Raw genomic sequence first — 16,732 nt, 5'->3', positions numbered from 1 at the left:
GCGAACACGACTTAACAATGAGTGATGACAGTTCAATATTAGCATAATCATTGAACGGCACCCCCACCACCGTTTTTTAAACAATTGACGTTAGTCGTCGTCGTTAGCTGACAGGTTCCTTCTGAGTAACTTAAGGACAACTTCAAATCCCACAATCAAACGCCACACACGAACTTCGGTGATTAATCTGAGGTGAAAACAATCTTACAAAACCATCTTACGACTTCGTTGAGGAGAATCCCATCAATGAAAAAAGTAAAGAAATGGTGGTTGTTGGTACAGTAAACTCTAAATTGTGTCACGCGATGAAAGTGACAGTTAGTCCAGAGATGTTCATCAACTTCAGGCTGCCAAACTGGTTCCATCACAGAATGAGAGTGTTGTTGATACAAAGTTAGCGCTAATTGCAACTGAAAGCAACATATCATAAATCGCGCGACGACTTTCGCGTATTAGTCAAGATTATGTTTTTCTCTGGAGAGAAATTTGCACCTCCTTTTGCAACAAACTATAAGCAATATGTATTGATGATGTTTCCGTTATCAGCGAACCCTCAGATGACTTTTTTTTCGTGTTTTTGTATGATTTGTGGAAAGTCAACCAGAGAAAGACAGTTAAGGCAACTCGATCGAGTTGTTCCAGTTTCCGTTCGAATGATTTAGTCTTGAACCCAAAAGACACAAACAATATGGACCAACAAACCAGACAACGTAGACATAAGCGAGGCTTATCAGCTGCACTTCCTTATCAAACCGAATGCATCAAACATGTCTTTTTCAATCAGCGGCGGAAGGAATGTCGTCTTCTATCGACTCTTCTCGTCTCGTCTGGTCTCGTTTCGTCTTGTCGTCGTGTCTTCGAGCAACTTCGCGCATACCGAATTGAACACGACGTTCAATTACCGAGCCATGTTCGACGAGACGACGACGAATTAAACCACCCAATTACGACGAGCCCGAACTTGTCCATGGCATGAGTTAGGTGAGGGCTTCTGTCTGATAACCGACTGAGATATGGATATGGTTCAGCTAGCATAGGCAGTGGTCTTTCTTGGCTAGGTGGAAGTCTCAAGCAAGACTCAAGGGATAGTAGCGAGCGAGTGAGATAAAAACTTCCGCATAACAAGACCGAAACAAAACCGAAAGTCCGGAAAACCACTTTCGCGAGCGATCATCGGCGCTAAGCGAGATCAACCTGTTCTTCGGCTGCATAGGGCAACGGACTAATTCTGGACCACCTTGTTTACTAATCATGACATTTTTTTTAAATTTAGTTGAGGTCCGTGCACTAAATATATTGCACTAAATTTTGTCATGTTTAGTTGCTTTATAAGAGAGCTAGACAAGGTGGTCCAAAATAAGTCCGTTACCCTACAGGAGACGAGAGAGCCAGGCAATTTATCTGAGCCCGGGACTCGCAATAAGCGTTCGAACTTCGTCTTGTATTGAATGTGACAGTAAAGCATGATAAACACCAACATGGATCCGTTTCTAATCCACTTCGAATGGGGACTGATAAGGTAAGCCAACTGTCCGACAGAATAAAACTAGAAATCGAGATGTGATCGGGCGTTTTACAAACAGAAAGTGACAGATTGCTGACTGCTGGAATTACCCGTAACATCCGTTCGATCCTCGATGAGATTAGTAGGGACAATATTTTAATTTAAATTTAAATACAAATTTTAAATTTTTAAATCAATGATGACTTTTTTCTCCTATACACTCTGAAATAAAATTTAATTACATTACGCCAAAAATAACAAAAATGTTAAAAAGAAAAAAACTGACAAAGTTGACAAGTTTTCACAACTGAAAAAATGTTTAAAACAAGAAAACTGGAAATTATGAAAAAGTTGACCAATTTGGAAATAAAATAACGAACAAATTTGAAATTTGAAATTTTATATTCGAAGTGGTTCAAATTTAAAATTTAAAATTTGAAATTTGAAATTTGAAATTCGGAATTCGAAATTTTGAATTTGGAATTTGGAATTTGACATTTGAAATTTGAATTTTGAAATTCGAAATTTTAAATTTTTTTATTCGAAATACTTCTAATTTAAAATTTGAAAATTGAAATTCGGAATTTGGAATTTCAAATTTAAAATTTGAAATATGAAATTTGAAATTTAAAATTTGAAACTTAAAATTTAAAATTTAAAATTTAAAATTTAAAATTTAAAATTTAAAATTTAAAATTTAAAATTTAAAATTTAAAATTTAAAATTTAAAATTTAAAATTTAAAATTTAAAATTTAAAATTTAAAATTTAAAATTTAAAATTTAAAATTTAAAATTTAAAATTTAAAATTTAAAATTTAAAATTTAAAATTTAAAATTTAAAATTTAAAATTTAAAATTTAAAATTTAAAATTTAAAATTTAAAATTTAAAATTTAAAATTTAAAATTTAAAATTTAAAATTTAAAATTTAAAATTTAAAATTTAAAATTTAAAATTTAAAATTTAAAATTTAAAATTTAAAATTTAAAATTTAAAATTTAAAATTTAAAATTTAAAATTTAAAATTTGAAATTTAAAATTTAAAATTTAAAATTTAAAATTTAAAATTTAAAATTTAAAATTTAAAATTTAAAATTTAAAATTTAAAATTTAAAATTTAAAATTTAAAATTTAAAATTTAAAATTTAAAATTTAAAATTTAAAATTTAAAATTTAAAATTTAAAATTTAAAATTTAAAATTTAAAATTTAAAATTTAAAATTTAAAATTTAAAATTTAAAATTTAAAATTTAAAATTTAAAATTTAAAATTTAAAATTTAAAATTTAAAATTTAAAATTTAAAATTTAAAATTTAAAATTTAAAATTTAAAATTTAAAATTTAAAATTTAAAATTTAAAATTTAAAATTTAAAATTTAAAATTTAAAATTTAAAATTTAAAATTTAAAATTTTAAATTTTAAATTTTAAATTTTAAATTTTAAATTTTAAATTTTAAATTTTAAATTTTAAATTTTAAATTTTAAATTTTAAATTTAAAATTTTAAATTTAAAATTTAAAATTTAAAATTTAAAATTTAAAATTTAAAATTTAAAATTTAAAATTTAAAATTTAAAATTTAAAATTTAAAATTTAAAATTTAAAATTTAAAATTTAAAATTTAAAATTTAAAATTTAAAATTTAAAATTTAAAATTTAAAATTTAAAATTTAAAATTTAAAATTTAAAATTTAAAATTTAAAATTTAAAATTTAAAATTTAAAATTTAAAATTTAAAATTTAAAATTTAAAATTTAAAATTTAAAATTTAAAATTTAAAATTTAAAATTTAAAATTTAAAATTTAAAATTTAAAATTTAAAATTTAAAATTTAAAATTTAAAATTTAAAATTTAAAATTTAAAATTTAAAATTTAAAATTTAAAATTTAAAATTTAAAATTTAAAATTTAAAATTTAAAATTTAAAATTTAAAATTTAAAATTTAAAATTTAAAATTTAAAATTTAAAATTTAAAATTTAAAATTTAAAATTTAAAATTTAAAATTTAAAATTTAAAATTTAAAATTTAAAATTTAAAATTTAAAATTTAAAATTTAAAATTTAAAATTTAAAATTTAAAATTTAAAATTTAAAATTTAAAATTTAAAATTTAAAATTTAAAATTTAAAATTTAAAATTTAAAATTTAAAATTTAAAATTTAAAATTTAAAATTTAAAATTTAAAATTTAAAATTTAAAATTTAAAATTTAAAATTTAAAATTTAAAATTTAAAATTTAAAATTTAAAATTTAAAATTTAAAATTTAAAATTTAAAATTTAAAATTTAAAATTTAAAATTTAAAATTTAAAATTTAAAATTTAAAATTTAAAATTTAAAATTTAAAATTTAAAATTTAAAATTTAAAATTTAAAATTTAAAATTTAAAATTTAAAATTTAAAATTTAAAATTTAAAATTTAAAATTTAAAATTTAAAATTTAAAATTTAAAATTTAAAATTTAAAATTTAAAATTTAAAATTTAAAATTTAAAATTTAAAATTTAAAATTTAAAATTTAAAATTTAAAATTTAAAATTTAAAATTTAAAATTTAAAATTTAAAATTTAAAATTTAAAATTTAAAATTTAAAATTTAAAATTTAAAATTTAAAATTTAAAATTTAAAATTTAAAATTTAAAATTTAAAATTTAAAATTTAAAATTTAAAATTTAAAATTTAAAATTTAAAATTTAAAATTTAAAATTTAAAATTTAAAATTTAAAATTTAAAATTTAAAATTTAAAATTTAAAATTTAAAATTTAAAATTTAAAATTTAAAATTTAAAATTTAAAATTTAAAATTTAAAATTTAAAATTTAAAATTTAAAATTTAAAATTTAAAATTTAAAATTTAAAATTTAAAATTTAAAATTTAAAATTTAAAATTTAAAATTTAAAATTTAAAATTTAAAATTTAAAATTTAAAATTTAAAATTTAAAATTTAAAATTTAAAATTTAAAATTTAAAATTTAAAATTTAAAATTTAAAATTTAAAATTTAAAATTTAAAATTTAAAATTTAAAATTTAAAATTTAAAATTTAAAATTCAAAATTTAAAATTTAAAATTTAAAATTTAAAATTTAAAATTTAAAATTTAAAATTTAAAATTTAAAATTTAAAATTTAAAATTTAAAATTTAAAATTTAAAATTTAAAATTTAAAATTTAAAATTTAAAATTTAAAATTTAAAATTTAAAATTTAAAATTTAAAATTTAAAATTTAAAATTTAAAATTTAAAATTTAAAATTTAAAATTTAAAATTTAAAATTTAAAATTTAAAATTTAAAATTTAAAATTTAAAATTTAAAATTTAAAATTTAAAATTTAAAATTTAAAATTTAAAATTTAAAATTTAAAATTTTAAATTTTAAATTTAAAATTTAAAATTTAAAATTTAAAATTTAAAATTTAAAATTTAAAATTTAAAATTTAAAATTTAAAATTTAAAATTTAAAATTTAAAATTTAAAATTTAAAATTTAAAATTTAGAATTTAAAATTTAAAATTTAAAATTTAAAATTTCAAATTTCAAATTTAAAATTTAAATTTCAAATTTCAAATTTCAAATTTCAAATTTCAAATTTTAAGTTTCAAATTTCATATTTCAAATTTTAAATTTGAAATTCCAATTTCCGAAATTCAATTTTCAAATTTTAAATTAGAACGATTTCGAATAAAAAAATTTAAAATTTCGAATTTCAAAATTCAAATTTCAAATGTCAAATTCCAAATTCCAAATTCCAAATTCAAAATTTCGAATTCCGAATTTCAAATTTCAAATTTCAAATTTTAAATTTTAAATTTGAAGCACTTCGAATATAAAATTTCAAATTTCAAATTTGTTCGTTATTTTATTTCCAAATTGGTCAACTTTTTCATAATTTCCAGTTTTCTTGTTTTGAACATTTTTTCAGTTGTGAAAACTTGTCAACTTTGTCAGTTTTTTTCATTTTAACATTTTTGTTATTTTTGGCGGTTTTTTCGTTTTTTATATTTTTGTCTTTTTGGTCATTTTTGTCATTTTTTCATTTTTGTTATTTTGGTCGTTTTTGTTATTTTTGTCATTTTTACCATTTTTGTCTTTAATGCAATTTTTGTAGTTTTTGTAATTTTTGTCATTTCAGTTATTTTGTAGCATTTTTGTATTTTTTGTTAATTATGTCATTCTTGTCGTTTTTGTAATTTTTGTAATTTTTGTCATTAATGCCATTTTTGTCATTTTCGTTATTTTGTTATTTTTAAATTTTTATCTTTTATGTCATTTCTATCATTTTTTTTTTTCAATTTTGCAGATTTAGATGTTTTTGTCTTTTTTGTCATTTTTGTCATTTCTGTTAGTTTTTTTATTTCTGACGATATTTTTTTTCAGTTTTTTTCATTTTTGTTAGCCGTGTTATTTTTGCCATCATTGCCATTTTAATTTTTTTTTTGTCATTTCAGTCAGCTTTGTCATTTTCTGTCATGTTTTGTCATTTCAGTCTTATGTCATTTTTGTTATTTTTGTCGATTTCGTCTGTTTTAGTCTTTTGGTTATTTTTTTTCGATTTTGTCATTTTTGTCGTTTTTGTCCTTTTTGTCGATTGGGTCATTTTTGTTGGTTTTGTCATTTTTGTAATTTTTCTCCTTTTTTGTAATTTTTTTTCAATTTTGTCATTATTGTCGTTTTTGTAATTTTTGTTTATTTTGTCGATTTAGTCAATTTTGTCATTTGAATTATTTTTGTCAATTTTGTCATTTCAGTCAATTTTTGTCATTTTTGTCGTTTTTGTCGATTTTAGTTATTTTTGTCATTTTTGTGTTTTTTTTTTGTCATTTTTGGCATTTTGGGTAATTTTTATTTTTGTCGTTTTTGTCTTTTAAGTTATGTTGGTCATTTTTTTCGATTTGGTCATGTTTGTTATTTTTGTATTTTTTTTTCATTTTTAACGTTGTTATTTTTTTTTGTCGTTTTTGTCATTTTCGTCATTTTTGTATTTTTTGTCAATTTTGTAAGTTTTGCCAGTACAGGTCGGACTCGATTATCCGGAGACTCGATTATCCGGGATTTTAGACTCGATTATCCGGAGTTTAAAAAAAAATGTTTTTTTATTTTGATGTTTAAAAAAAATTAGTACTATAATTCACGAAATAATATTTTTATCATTATTTCGTTAACTCTATAATACATAATATAAATATGTGGTCAAGCAAGAACGTAGCTAGGAACAGTAGGGGTAAGAATAAGAGTTGTAAATGTGTTTAACCCTCTACATCCCATGGTAGCACAAGTGATCCACAACATTAGCGTCTTTATCAAGTTTGTATAAACTTCCTTGTGTACTCATTGTGCTTGTCTATAAGCCTTCTTGAAATTTAGATATAGTAACTATTGGCAAACAATCTAGCAACTATTGAAACAATCAAAAACTTTTTTTAACGAATTACAACTTTTGAGGCCATGGGGAACAACTTTTGTTCAAGCAAACTACAAAAACTTTTTTGTTGTTCAAATATTAAAAAAAAAATCGTGGGAAGTAACGGGTTAATTATTTATTATCTAAAAAGACATACACCGTCTTAGCCGATTTTGGCTTTACAGACTGAATATAAATGACGTGGACGACTTAAGATTAACATTTAACACCCAGTACCGAGATGGGAATCGAACCCATGCCATCAGTGGGCCAGCGATTACCGTCTTACCACGCTAACCACTCGACCACCGAGACGTACAAACGTAGACGTAGTTTAATTAATTATCGATTGTCTTCGGTTGAAAATGAGTGGATTTTGAAATGTATTTTAGTTTATTTACAAAGTATGATCAAATGTTAACGTGAAAGTAGTAAGGAAAAGAGGGACTTAAGCTAGGGTGTTATTTCAGTATTTTCCCCTTTTGATATTCCTTTTTGTTTCATTCTCATTTTGGTTAAATAAAATTCATATTTCTTGGCAGGAAACTTCTCGTTTATTTAAGCTTAAAAACAAATTCATTCATTGAATAACGGAGCATGAGAACAAAAATCACTTCCGAGATGTGTCAGGTTCAAGGTAAAGTGAAACCAGTAATGGTTTAATATTACATATTTGTTTTTTTTTTCTTATCACGACTTTACCCCATTTTCCTATAAAAATGATTTCTGGCTATACGCCACTGCATTTTACAAAAATAATGCAAAAAAAAACATTTTTTTATGATTCGATTATCCGGAAGATTCGATTATCCGGAGTGAAAATAAAATCGATACTCCGGATAATCGAGTCCGACCTGTATTTTATCAAATTTGTATTGACCCAAATTTTTGTCATATTGACCCATCTTTTCAATTTTGGGATTTTTGTTAATTTTTTCGATGTTGTCGGTTTTGTGAAATTTGAAAATTTTTATTTTTGTTCATTTGTCATTATATCAATTTTGTCATTTTTGTCGATTTGGTCATTTTTGAAAATTTTGTTAATTTAATCGATTTGGCAATTTTTTAAATTTTCTATTTTTCGACAATTTTATAAAAAAGTTTGATTTTAAAACTTACAACATTTCAGTTATGCTTTGAAGTGTAGCATGCAAGCAGATAAACGAGAAATCTCGCATTTGATTGGTCCGCAATTTGTTAATTGAAGTAAGAAATTGAACTTATAAGTAATTTAAGAATACGAATAGAAGATTTTTTCGATAGGTAAAAGTTTCAATTTTTCCAACAACATTTTGATTGGAAAAAAATTGAACACGCTCCCAATATTTAATTATATATATAAGGGTTAATCTTAGTTTCATAAAGTAACAAATTTTCAACTACTTTTGTGTGTAAAAATTGAATAATCGACTTCAAAATACGATTGATCATTTTTACATTACATTTCATTACACTTCATTTCCAATTATTTGAATAGTTTTTGATATACAAAATAAAAATTATAAAATGAAGGATTAAGCGCAAGAGCCATATTCGGTTTAGCATCTTCAGCAATTCTACAGAAGAACTCTTCTCACGGTTAGATGTCTCTGAAAATTTCTGAACTTAAGTTAAATTATTGAAGCTGTAATGTAAAATTTAAATTATTGAATATATTCTACTTAATTTTTTTTGTTTTTCTTATTTAAGAATCCATTCAAAGTGCTAAAATCATAACCTCATCCGGAATACAATTTCCCAATCAACAAAGAAGCAACCTCTCTATCAATGTTCCTCGTTCGCTAATGACCGGGACCATTTAAATCTCATAAAACTGCCAACACTCATTCCCAGAGGCTGATGTTTTCAAAGATTGCAGCAGCAGCAGCATCGGCAGAAGACGATCGACGGACAATTTTATTGAGGAAAAGCAGAACAGCGTTTTCCATATCCCAATAAAACAAGCGTAAATGCTCATTTCCCGGTCCCGGTTTCTCCGAGGCCGCGAATCCATGACAGACTCCATTGAACCAATTTAACTAGAGAGTAGGACGAATGAGACGAGATTTTAGACAGGAGCAAGGGAGATGTTTTCCGCATGTCGTCGTCATCGTCTGAGGGTTCATAAAAATAATAAAAAAATAACTCGGAATACATCTTCCACGAAGACGACAACAATGTTTCATGTCTGTCTCCTGGGCTTAATCCAAAACTAGTTTTCCCCCTACACACACGATTGGTATCATTTGTCTTCCATCTGATACAAAGTAACGATTCAGATACTGATTCTTAGTCCTGAGCGGGAGAAAAAACACTCGTTTGGCACAGCAGAAATGCACCATTAGTTTTATTGATCGTTAGCTGCGCTTCGGGTACATAGTTTTGTTTTTATTGTTTGCATACTTTCGCGCGTTGGATCCGGGGATTACGATTCTTGATCGGATCCAGTCAGTGTCATCTTCATCACCAGTTCGGCTAGGATCGGCAGATCCGATTGGAACTCCAGGGGATCCTCCAGATGTGCTTTCAGCGAAGATCGCAACATCTCCCGGCGAATCGGGCGCTCCAGACGAGCCGTTCCCGATTCGACGGAGAACATTTCGGAAGAGTACTGGAGATTGTACCAGTCGAAGTATTCCAGGATCATTTGATTGATGAGTTGAACCGCCTTTGGCGGTTGGCCTTGTTGTTGTCCCTGGCCGCCGAGGAAGAAATTGTCCCCGGAACCCTGGATCGCGTCCAGAACCTTCCGGCGCATCTCGCAGCGAGTCTTCCGCAGGAATTGGCCCTGCTCCAGACAGTGTCGAACCGTGGCCAGCAGTTTGATTTCCGTGTCCCGAGTTCCGCACGAAGGCTGTGGTTGGCCCGATTCCGGCATCGGATCCGGACTTTCCGATCGGGACGAACTCGTGGATTGATCGGCCATTGAACTTCAGCTTACTCTCTTCAAAGACTAGTTGCTACAAGGGACCTTATTCCGGTTTATGGGATTGAATTGTGGGTGACAGTTGCTGTGTGGAGTTGCGTGATCGATGAGTTTCTCCCCTTGCGAACTTCTTTTTTCTCCAAGCAGATCGCGAACTGAATAATAACAAGGTATCGCTAGACGCCTACTACTTCTGGTTCGAGTTCAACTAGAGCCTAGAGGCCTAAGGTAGTTGCAGTTGTTTTAAATAGAGAAAGAAAAAAAGGAAAAAAATGGCAAAGGCGTTGGAGTCAGTCTTACGAGACGGATACCTATGAGAGTAGAATACAATATTTATGACTTACAGCGATTATCTTTTGAACTTACCCCCTGAGGAGTAAGAGAGGGGCATGTTCCACCTTTCCATACCACGTTAGGAGTTTCAATACTCTCCTCTTTCATACAACGAGCTGTGTTAGTTTGGCACAAGCCAGTCAATTCTGAGGTCGGGTGCGAGGGAGGAGATTTTCGATCACGAGACAGTACTGGAAGAAACAAGACGAACAAAAAAACATCCACCGAATGCGGCGACCGAATGTCTAGCTGGGACGACAATCTTGCTGTTAGTGTTATTTGTGGAGTGGAAGTCCTTCTCAAACAAATCTAAAACATCAATTTTTAAAATTATAAAACAAAAAAAAATATGGGAAATTTTTAACAATAGATAAAATCTTCTTTTTACAAAATACTGAATTTTGTAAACAAAAAAAAAGGTTGCAGTTAATTAAGACTTCCGTTTTTGAAAACCAGCCAGAGTGAATTCACTTAAACTTGAGGAAACTTTCTGTATTTAGGAACAGTGGATCGAGATTCCACTAATGGCGAACGTAGCTGATACACCCAAAGAGGTTGCAAAATTTGAATGTCGCTCGGAGCTAACTAACTATGCCAAAAATGCGCTGAAAAGTGTACTGTATCAAAATAGTTTTGATTGGGGAAGCACTACTGGCATAAAGACTCGAACTCCCAAGCAAAAACCACAACATTAAAGCGAAACAAGAAAGACTATTTATGGGATTTTCGTCCTATTGAAAATTTATCCTAGATTAAAAAAAATAAATAAAGTGAGAATCGAACCCAACGCAACATTCTTATTTTGACTTGCCAGTCCGATAGCTTAACCAACTGCACCAACTGAGTCAGTTAGAAAACGAAGGTTTATTGCCACTCCCGATCACCAAAAAACGCACTGCGTTGCCCGTCTGCCATTTGGTAGGTTTTATTTTTTTCATTTTCGTTTGTATTTGATGAAAATGAAATAAAAATAGGATGGGAATGGGTTTTGGAATAGGATAAAAATGGGATACGAATGGAATGAAAATGGGATAGGAATAAGATAGGAATGGGGTGAGAATGGGAAACGAAAAACTGTTTTTTATTGCCGGTTTACATGTACTGCTTTCTGCCGGAAGCCGGTGGTTATTGGTCAGGGGCTGGAAACAAAGAAATGTTTTTATTTTCTAATGTCACTTTATATACTCGGTACATCATTCGACAATATCCTTGCTGGCTGATTGTTTCCATCCTGCTTTGTCTTGGGATGGAATGTCGGATATTATATTTCTTTCAGACATATGCAATGCGGTTGCGCTGAGAGGATAATGCCAGCGATAAAAAAGATACTTAGTGCCGCTCCGGCATCGAATCTTATGCCGATAATTCCACCTCTAAGGAAGGTCATTATTGGAGTAGAGTTCGATCTGTGGGTGTAGTGAAGATGATTGAGACTTCTGTAAGTGAAAAAGCAATAAAATCATCTTTGAGAGTTTTGAATTAGTTTTGGACTACTCAGCAATTAGTTTGAATTGTTTTTTAGATTTCAAAATTCAGTTTAAGGAATACATTGTACAGACTCATTTTACTGGTTGTGCTAAAAGTAAAAACTTATGCTACACAAATAACACACGACGTAATACAGGACACGAAAGTTGCTCTCATTGCATACGAATCGTTGTCAGCGACAAAATTTGCTGCTTCTCTTATTGCACCCTTTTTTCCAAATAAACCATCAGATTTTTAGCAATCGACCGCTTATCACAGAGAGTGGAACAAGGTTTTTTCTCACTTGAATCCCGCGCGGGGGAACAAATTTGCAAACATAGCGAACTTTTTATCATATCCGATTTATACCGACTTTAAGTAACCATTTTTACGATCGTTTACTTATTTGGTAAAAATTGTGATTTTTGCGAAATTTTAAATTTTAATTTTGAATATTTACGATCTTTAGCTTCTAGATTCAGCCTCTAGGAATGAGTGTTGGCAGTTTTATGAGATTTAAATGGTCCCGGTCATTAGTGAACGAGGAACATTGATAAAGAGGTTGCTTCTTTGTTGGTTGGGAAATTGTATTCCGGAAGAGGTTCTGATTTTAGCACTTTGGATGTTCTTGAATTCTTAAATAAGAAAAACAAAAAAAAATAACAGAACTCGACATAAACGACAAAATCACAAAATGACAAAATCGACAAAATAATTTAAGAAAAAAAACACCATAAAAATGACAAAAACGTCAAAAATAACAAAATCGACAAAAAACCAAAAGACCGAAATGACGAGATCTACAAAAATGACTGAAATCGACAACAAAAATGACCGAAATAACAAAAATAACAAAAATGACAAAACTGACAAATGAAAAACAGACCAAAATGACGAATTCTCAAAAATGCTCATAATTACAAAAATGACAAAAATAGCAAAAATGAATTATTTGACAAAAATGACAAAAATTTTCAAAAATGACAATAATTGCAACAATGACAAAAAAAACAAACAAAAAACAAAATTTAAAAAAAAATTACAAATATTACTTAAATGACAAAATTGACAAATGATAAAAATGATAAAAAGCACAAAAATGACAAAATGATAAAAATAACAAAAAAGAAAAAAAATGACGAACATGACAAAAATTAAAAAAAAGCAAATTTGATACAAAAATGACAAAAATGACCAAAATGACAGAAATGACTGAATTGACAGAACTGACAGAATTATCAAAAATTTCGAAAATGACAAAAATGATAAACGCGACAAAATTGATAAAAATGACAAAACAAAAATGACCAAAATAACAAAAATGACAAACCGATAAGAATGACCAAAAGACCAAAATGACAAAAATAACAAAAACGACAGAAATGTAAAAATCGATAAAAAAGACCAAAAAACCAAGATGACAAAAATGACAAAATTTACAAAAATGACGTATATCACAAAAATGACAAAAATGACAAAAATGACAAAAATGACAAAAATGACAAAAATGACAAAAATGACAAAAATGACAAAAATGACAAAAATGGCAAAAATGATTATATTCACAAAAATGACAAAAATGACAAAAACGACAAAAATTACAAAAATGACAAAAATGATAAAAATGACAAAAATGACAGCAATGCCAAAATAACAAAAATGACAAAAATGACAAAAATGACAAAAATGACCAAGATTGACAAAAATGACAAAAATGACAAAAAATGGCAAAAATGACAAGCATGACAAAAATGCCAAAAATGACACAAATGACAAAAATGACAAAAATGACAAAAATGACAAAAATAACAAAAATGACCAAAATTGACAAAAATGATAAAAATGACGAAAATGGCAAAAATGACAAGCATGACAAAAATGACAAAAGTGACAAAAACGACAAAAATTACAAAAATGACAAAAATGGCGAAAATGACGAGCATGACAAAAATGACAAAAATGACACAAATGACAAAAATGACAAAAATAACAAAAATGACCAAAATTGACAAAAATGATAAAAATTACGAAAATGGCAAAAATGACAGCAATAACAAAAATGACATAAATGATAAAAATGACAAAAAATGACAAAAATGACAGCAATGACAAAAATAACAAAAAAAGTCAAAATTTAGCAAAATTACCTAAGTTACCAAAAAAGCAAATATAACTGAAATGACATAAATTATACAAAAAAACCCAAAAAATGACAAAAATAACAAAAATGACTTAAATTACCGAAATGACAAAAAGGACAAAAATGACAAAATTAAAACAAAAAGACAAAAAAATTTTTAAAAAAAATGGCAAAAATGACAAAAATTACAAAATTGACAAAAATAACAAAAATGATTGAACCGATAAAAATGACAAAAAAGATAAAAGTGACAAAAATGACAAAAATTTCATAAATGAATAAAAAAATAGCAAAAATTACCAAAACGACAATAATATGTAAAACGACAAAACCGATCAAATTGACTTAAATGACCAAATTGACAAAATTTCAAAGTTGGCAAACTTACACAAACGACAAAATTTAAAGAAAATGAGTAAACTGGAAATTTTAAAAAGTTGACCAATTTAGAAATAAAGTAACGAATTGGACAAAGCGATATGTTCAAAAAATTGACAGAACTGACAGGATCAAAAATTTCATTACAATTTCAAGAATTTGAATCGTAAATCCTTAGTCAATATGAGCATAGTTTTCTATGAGTTTGGAAAAGTATACAAAAATATTTGAAAAAAATTGAAATCTTTGGAAAAATTCAAATTTTTGTGTTCTGTGACACAGATTCTGTGACCAAAATTTATCCAACCTCATTTATAAGAATACTAGCTGACCCGGTGTGCTTTGCTACACCTTCCAAAAGTTATTGAAATTTGTGGTCCCTAGTTATTTAACTTTTCATTTATTTGCACAAAGTTCTAAATTCAATTTCAATATCATAAAAATGTTTTTTTTTTTTTTCATAATAAAATTGCAACTTTTTTTTTTTAATCTTATTTAATTTTTTTTTTTTTGAATCCGTGTTTCAATCCTTTTTATGACTCTGGATTTCTTTGCCTCATAAATTTATAGCTTATGCCAAATTTTTTTATGTATGGAATCTTCGCTGTCTCTTTATTTGTAGAGCGGGTCTCAAACTATCCTAGAAAAGTTTTTTGTAACAAAATAACATCACGAGACACTTATTTTACCTATTCGTTCTCGAATTATTATACAAATTGTGAGAGTGACTTCCTCCATCATTTCTTTAACCCTAATGGAAGGAATGGGGTCTCATAACATTAGAAAAACACTTCTTGTATACAAATACGATTTCATCTCATATATGGCGTCATTCTCGATAAGCTCTCGAGCTACTAAAAAAATGGGTGACCCTCTCCCTACTTTACATCTCCCCTCTGGCAGGAGAAGGGAGTCTCAAACCATCGAAACAACATTACCCGGTCACAAATATGTTTCCATGCAAATTTGGTTCCATTTACTCGATTAGTTATAATATTTAAAAAAAAAAAATGTATGAGTGACCCTCTTTCCGTTATATCGTTCCACTGAATGGAGAGGAGGGTGCTAAATCACCGAAAAAACATTTCTTGTACTCGACTACCCTCCCATGCAAAATTTTGTTTCGTTTGCTTTATTAGTTGTCGAGTTGTGCCATAAAATTTGTATCGGAGCCCCTCTTGCTGCCTACCTTCCCTACCTGGAAGGAGGGGATCAAGATCAAACATTTCGTGTATTCAAATACATTCTCATGTCTAATTCTGATCCATTTGCTCGATTGTTAGATTGTTCCAATGTCATATTTGGTTCCATTTTTTAGATAAGTGCTTGGTTTATGCAACATAATCGTATATGAACTCCCGTCTTCTCTAACTGTATCCCCAATTGAAGGAGAAAGAAGTCTCAAATAAGCTAATTACCTTCTTACGTATCCAGATGCTTTCCCATGCCAAAGTTGTTTTCATTTGCTCAAGTTATGCGAAAAACTGTAAAGGAGCCCCCTCTCTCCTCCTTATCACGCAACTGGAAGAAGGCAGTAGTACCAAATATTCACAAAAGCTTTCCATGTGCTCAAATACCCTTATAAACTAAATTTCATTTTGATTTGATGGGTAAGTTCCCGAGTGATGTAAAAAGTGTATGAAAGCACCCTCTTCCCTTAAGATTTTAAAACTTGAAGAACGGAAGGTTCTCAAAATATCATAGAAACATTTCTCGTAATCAAATACCTTCCCACACCAAATTTGGTTCCATTTGCTTGATTAGCTATTCAATTATGCTGAAAATTGTAATGGAACCCCCCCCCCCCCCCTTTTTATCTCGTCACTGGAAGGTGGGAAGAGTATTCAAAGAACTATTTATCGTACCCAAATAAACTTCCAAGCCAAATTTGGTTTCATTTGATCGAATAGTTTCCAAGTTATGCAATTAAAAAGGTATGAAAGCCCCTTTCTTCCTTCCTGTTTCTTCACTGAAAGGAGGGAGGGGTCTGAAATAATCATAGAACCATTCCTCGTATTCCCCTACCCTCCCATGCCAAATTTGGTTCCATTAGCTTGATTAGTTCTCCAGTTATGTTAAAAATTGTAAGGAAGACCCCCTCTCTCCTTCATATCTCCTCACTTGAAGGAGGGAGGGGTACCAAATATTCTTTGAAACATTCCTCGTACCCAAATACCCTCCCATGCCAAGTTTTACTTGATTTGCTTGATCAGTTCTCGAATTATGAAGACCTATTACTTTTATATAAAAGGCCCCCTCCCCCCTTCATGAGAGAGGGAAGGGTCTCAAACCATAATAGGAACCTTCCCCTGCCCCCAACACCCCCACCTGCCAAGTTTCACGCAAATCGGTTCAGTAGTTTTCGAGTCTATAGGGAACAGACAGACAGACAGACAGACAGACAGACAGGAATTCATTTTTATATATATAGATATTGGACTGCTTTGCCGCAAATGAAACGCTGAACCAACCACTATCGGTTGTTTCTTAAAATTTTATTGGCACTTGCGCCAAAATCCAGCCGTGTTTAGATCGAGAGAGTCCCTTACTTTTAAATCTAAAAATAAAAGAGAGATATATAAATGCAAAAATAAAATAAGTTAATGA

The 16,732-nt window shown here is 27.7% G+C and overlaps 2 protein-coding genes across 6 annotated transcripts in view; one reads left to right on the top strand and one right to left on the bottom strand.

Moving 5' to 3' along the window:
• Positions 1-16,732, top strand: part of LOC129741867 (uncharacterized) — a 544,810-nt gene that overhangs the window by 208,049 nt on the left and 320,029 nt on the right. The gene's annotated exons all lie outside the window — the stretch shown is intronic.
• On the bottom strand, positions 9,222-9,981 carry LOC129741903 (uncharacterized). Its single transcript, XM_055733718.1, has one exon. The coding sequence runs from the start codon at positions 9,805-9,807 to the stop codon at positions 9,307-9,309; it is 501 nt and encodes a 166-aa protein (XP_055589693.1). The 5' UTR covers positions 9,808-9,981; the 3' UTR covers positions 9,222-9,306.

The sequence above is a fragment of the Uranotaenia lowii genome, chromosome 1, assembly GCF_029784155.1.
Source record: "Uranotaenia lowii strain MFRU-FL chromosome 1, ASM2978415v1, whole genome shotgun sequence".
NCBI lineage: Eukaryota > Metazoa > Arthropoda > Insecta > Diptera > Culicidae > Uranotaenia > Uranotaenia lowii.
This window is presented reverse-complemented; position numbering and strand designations above follow the sequence as displayed.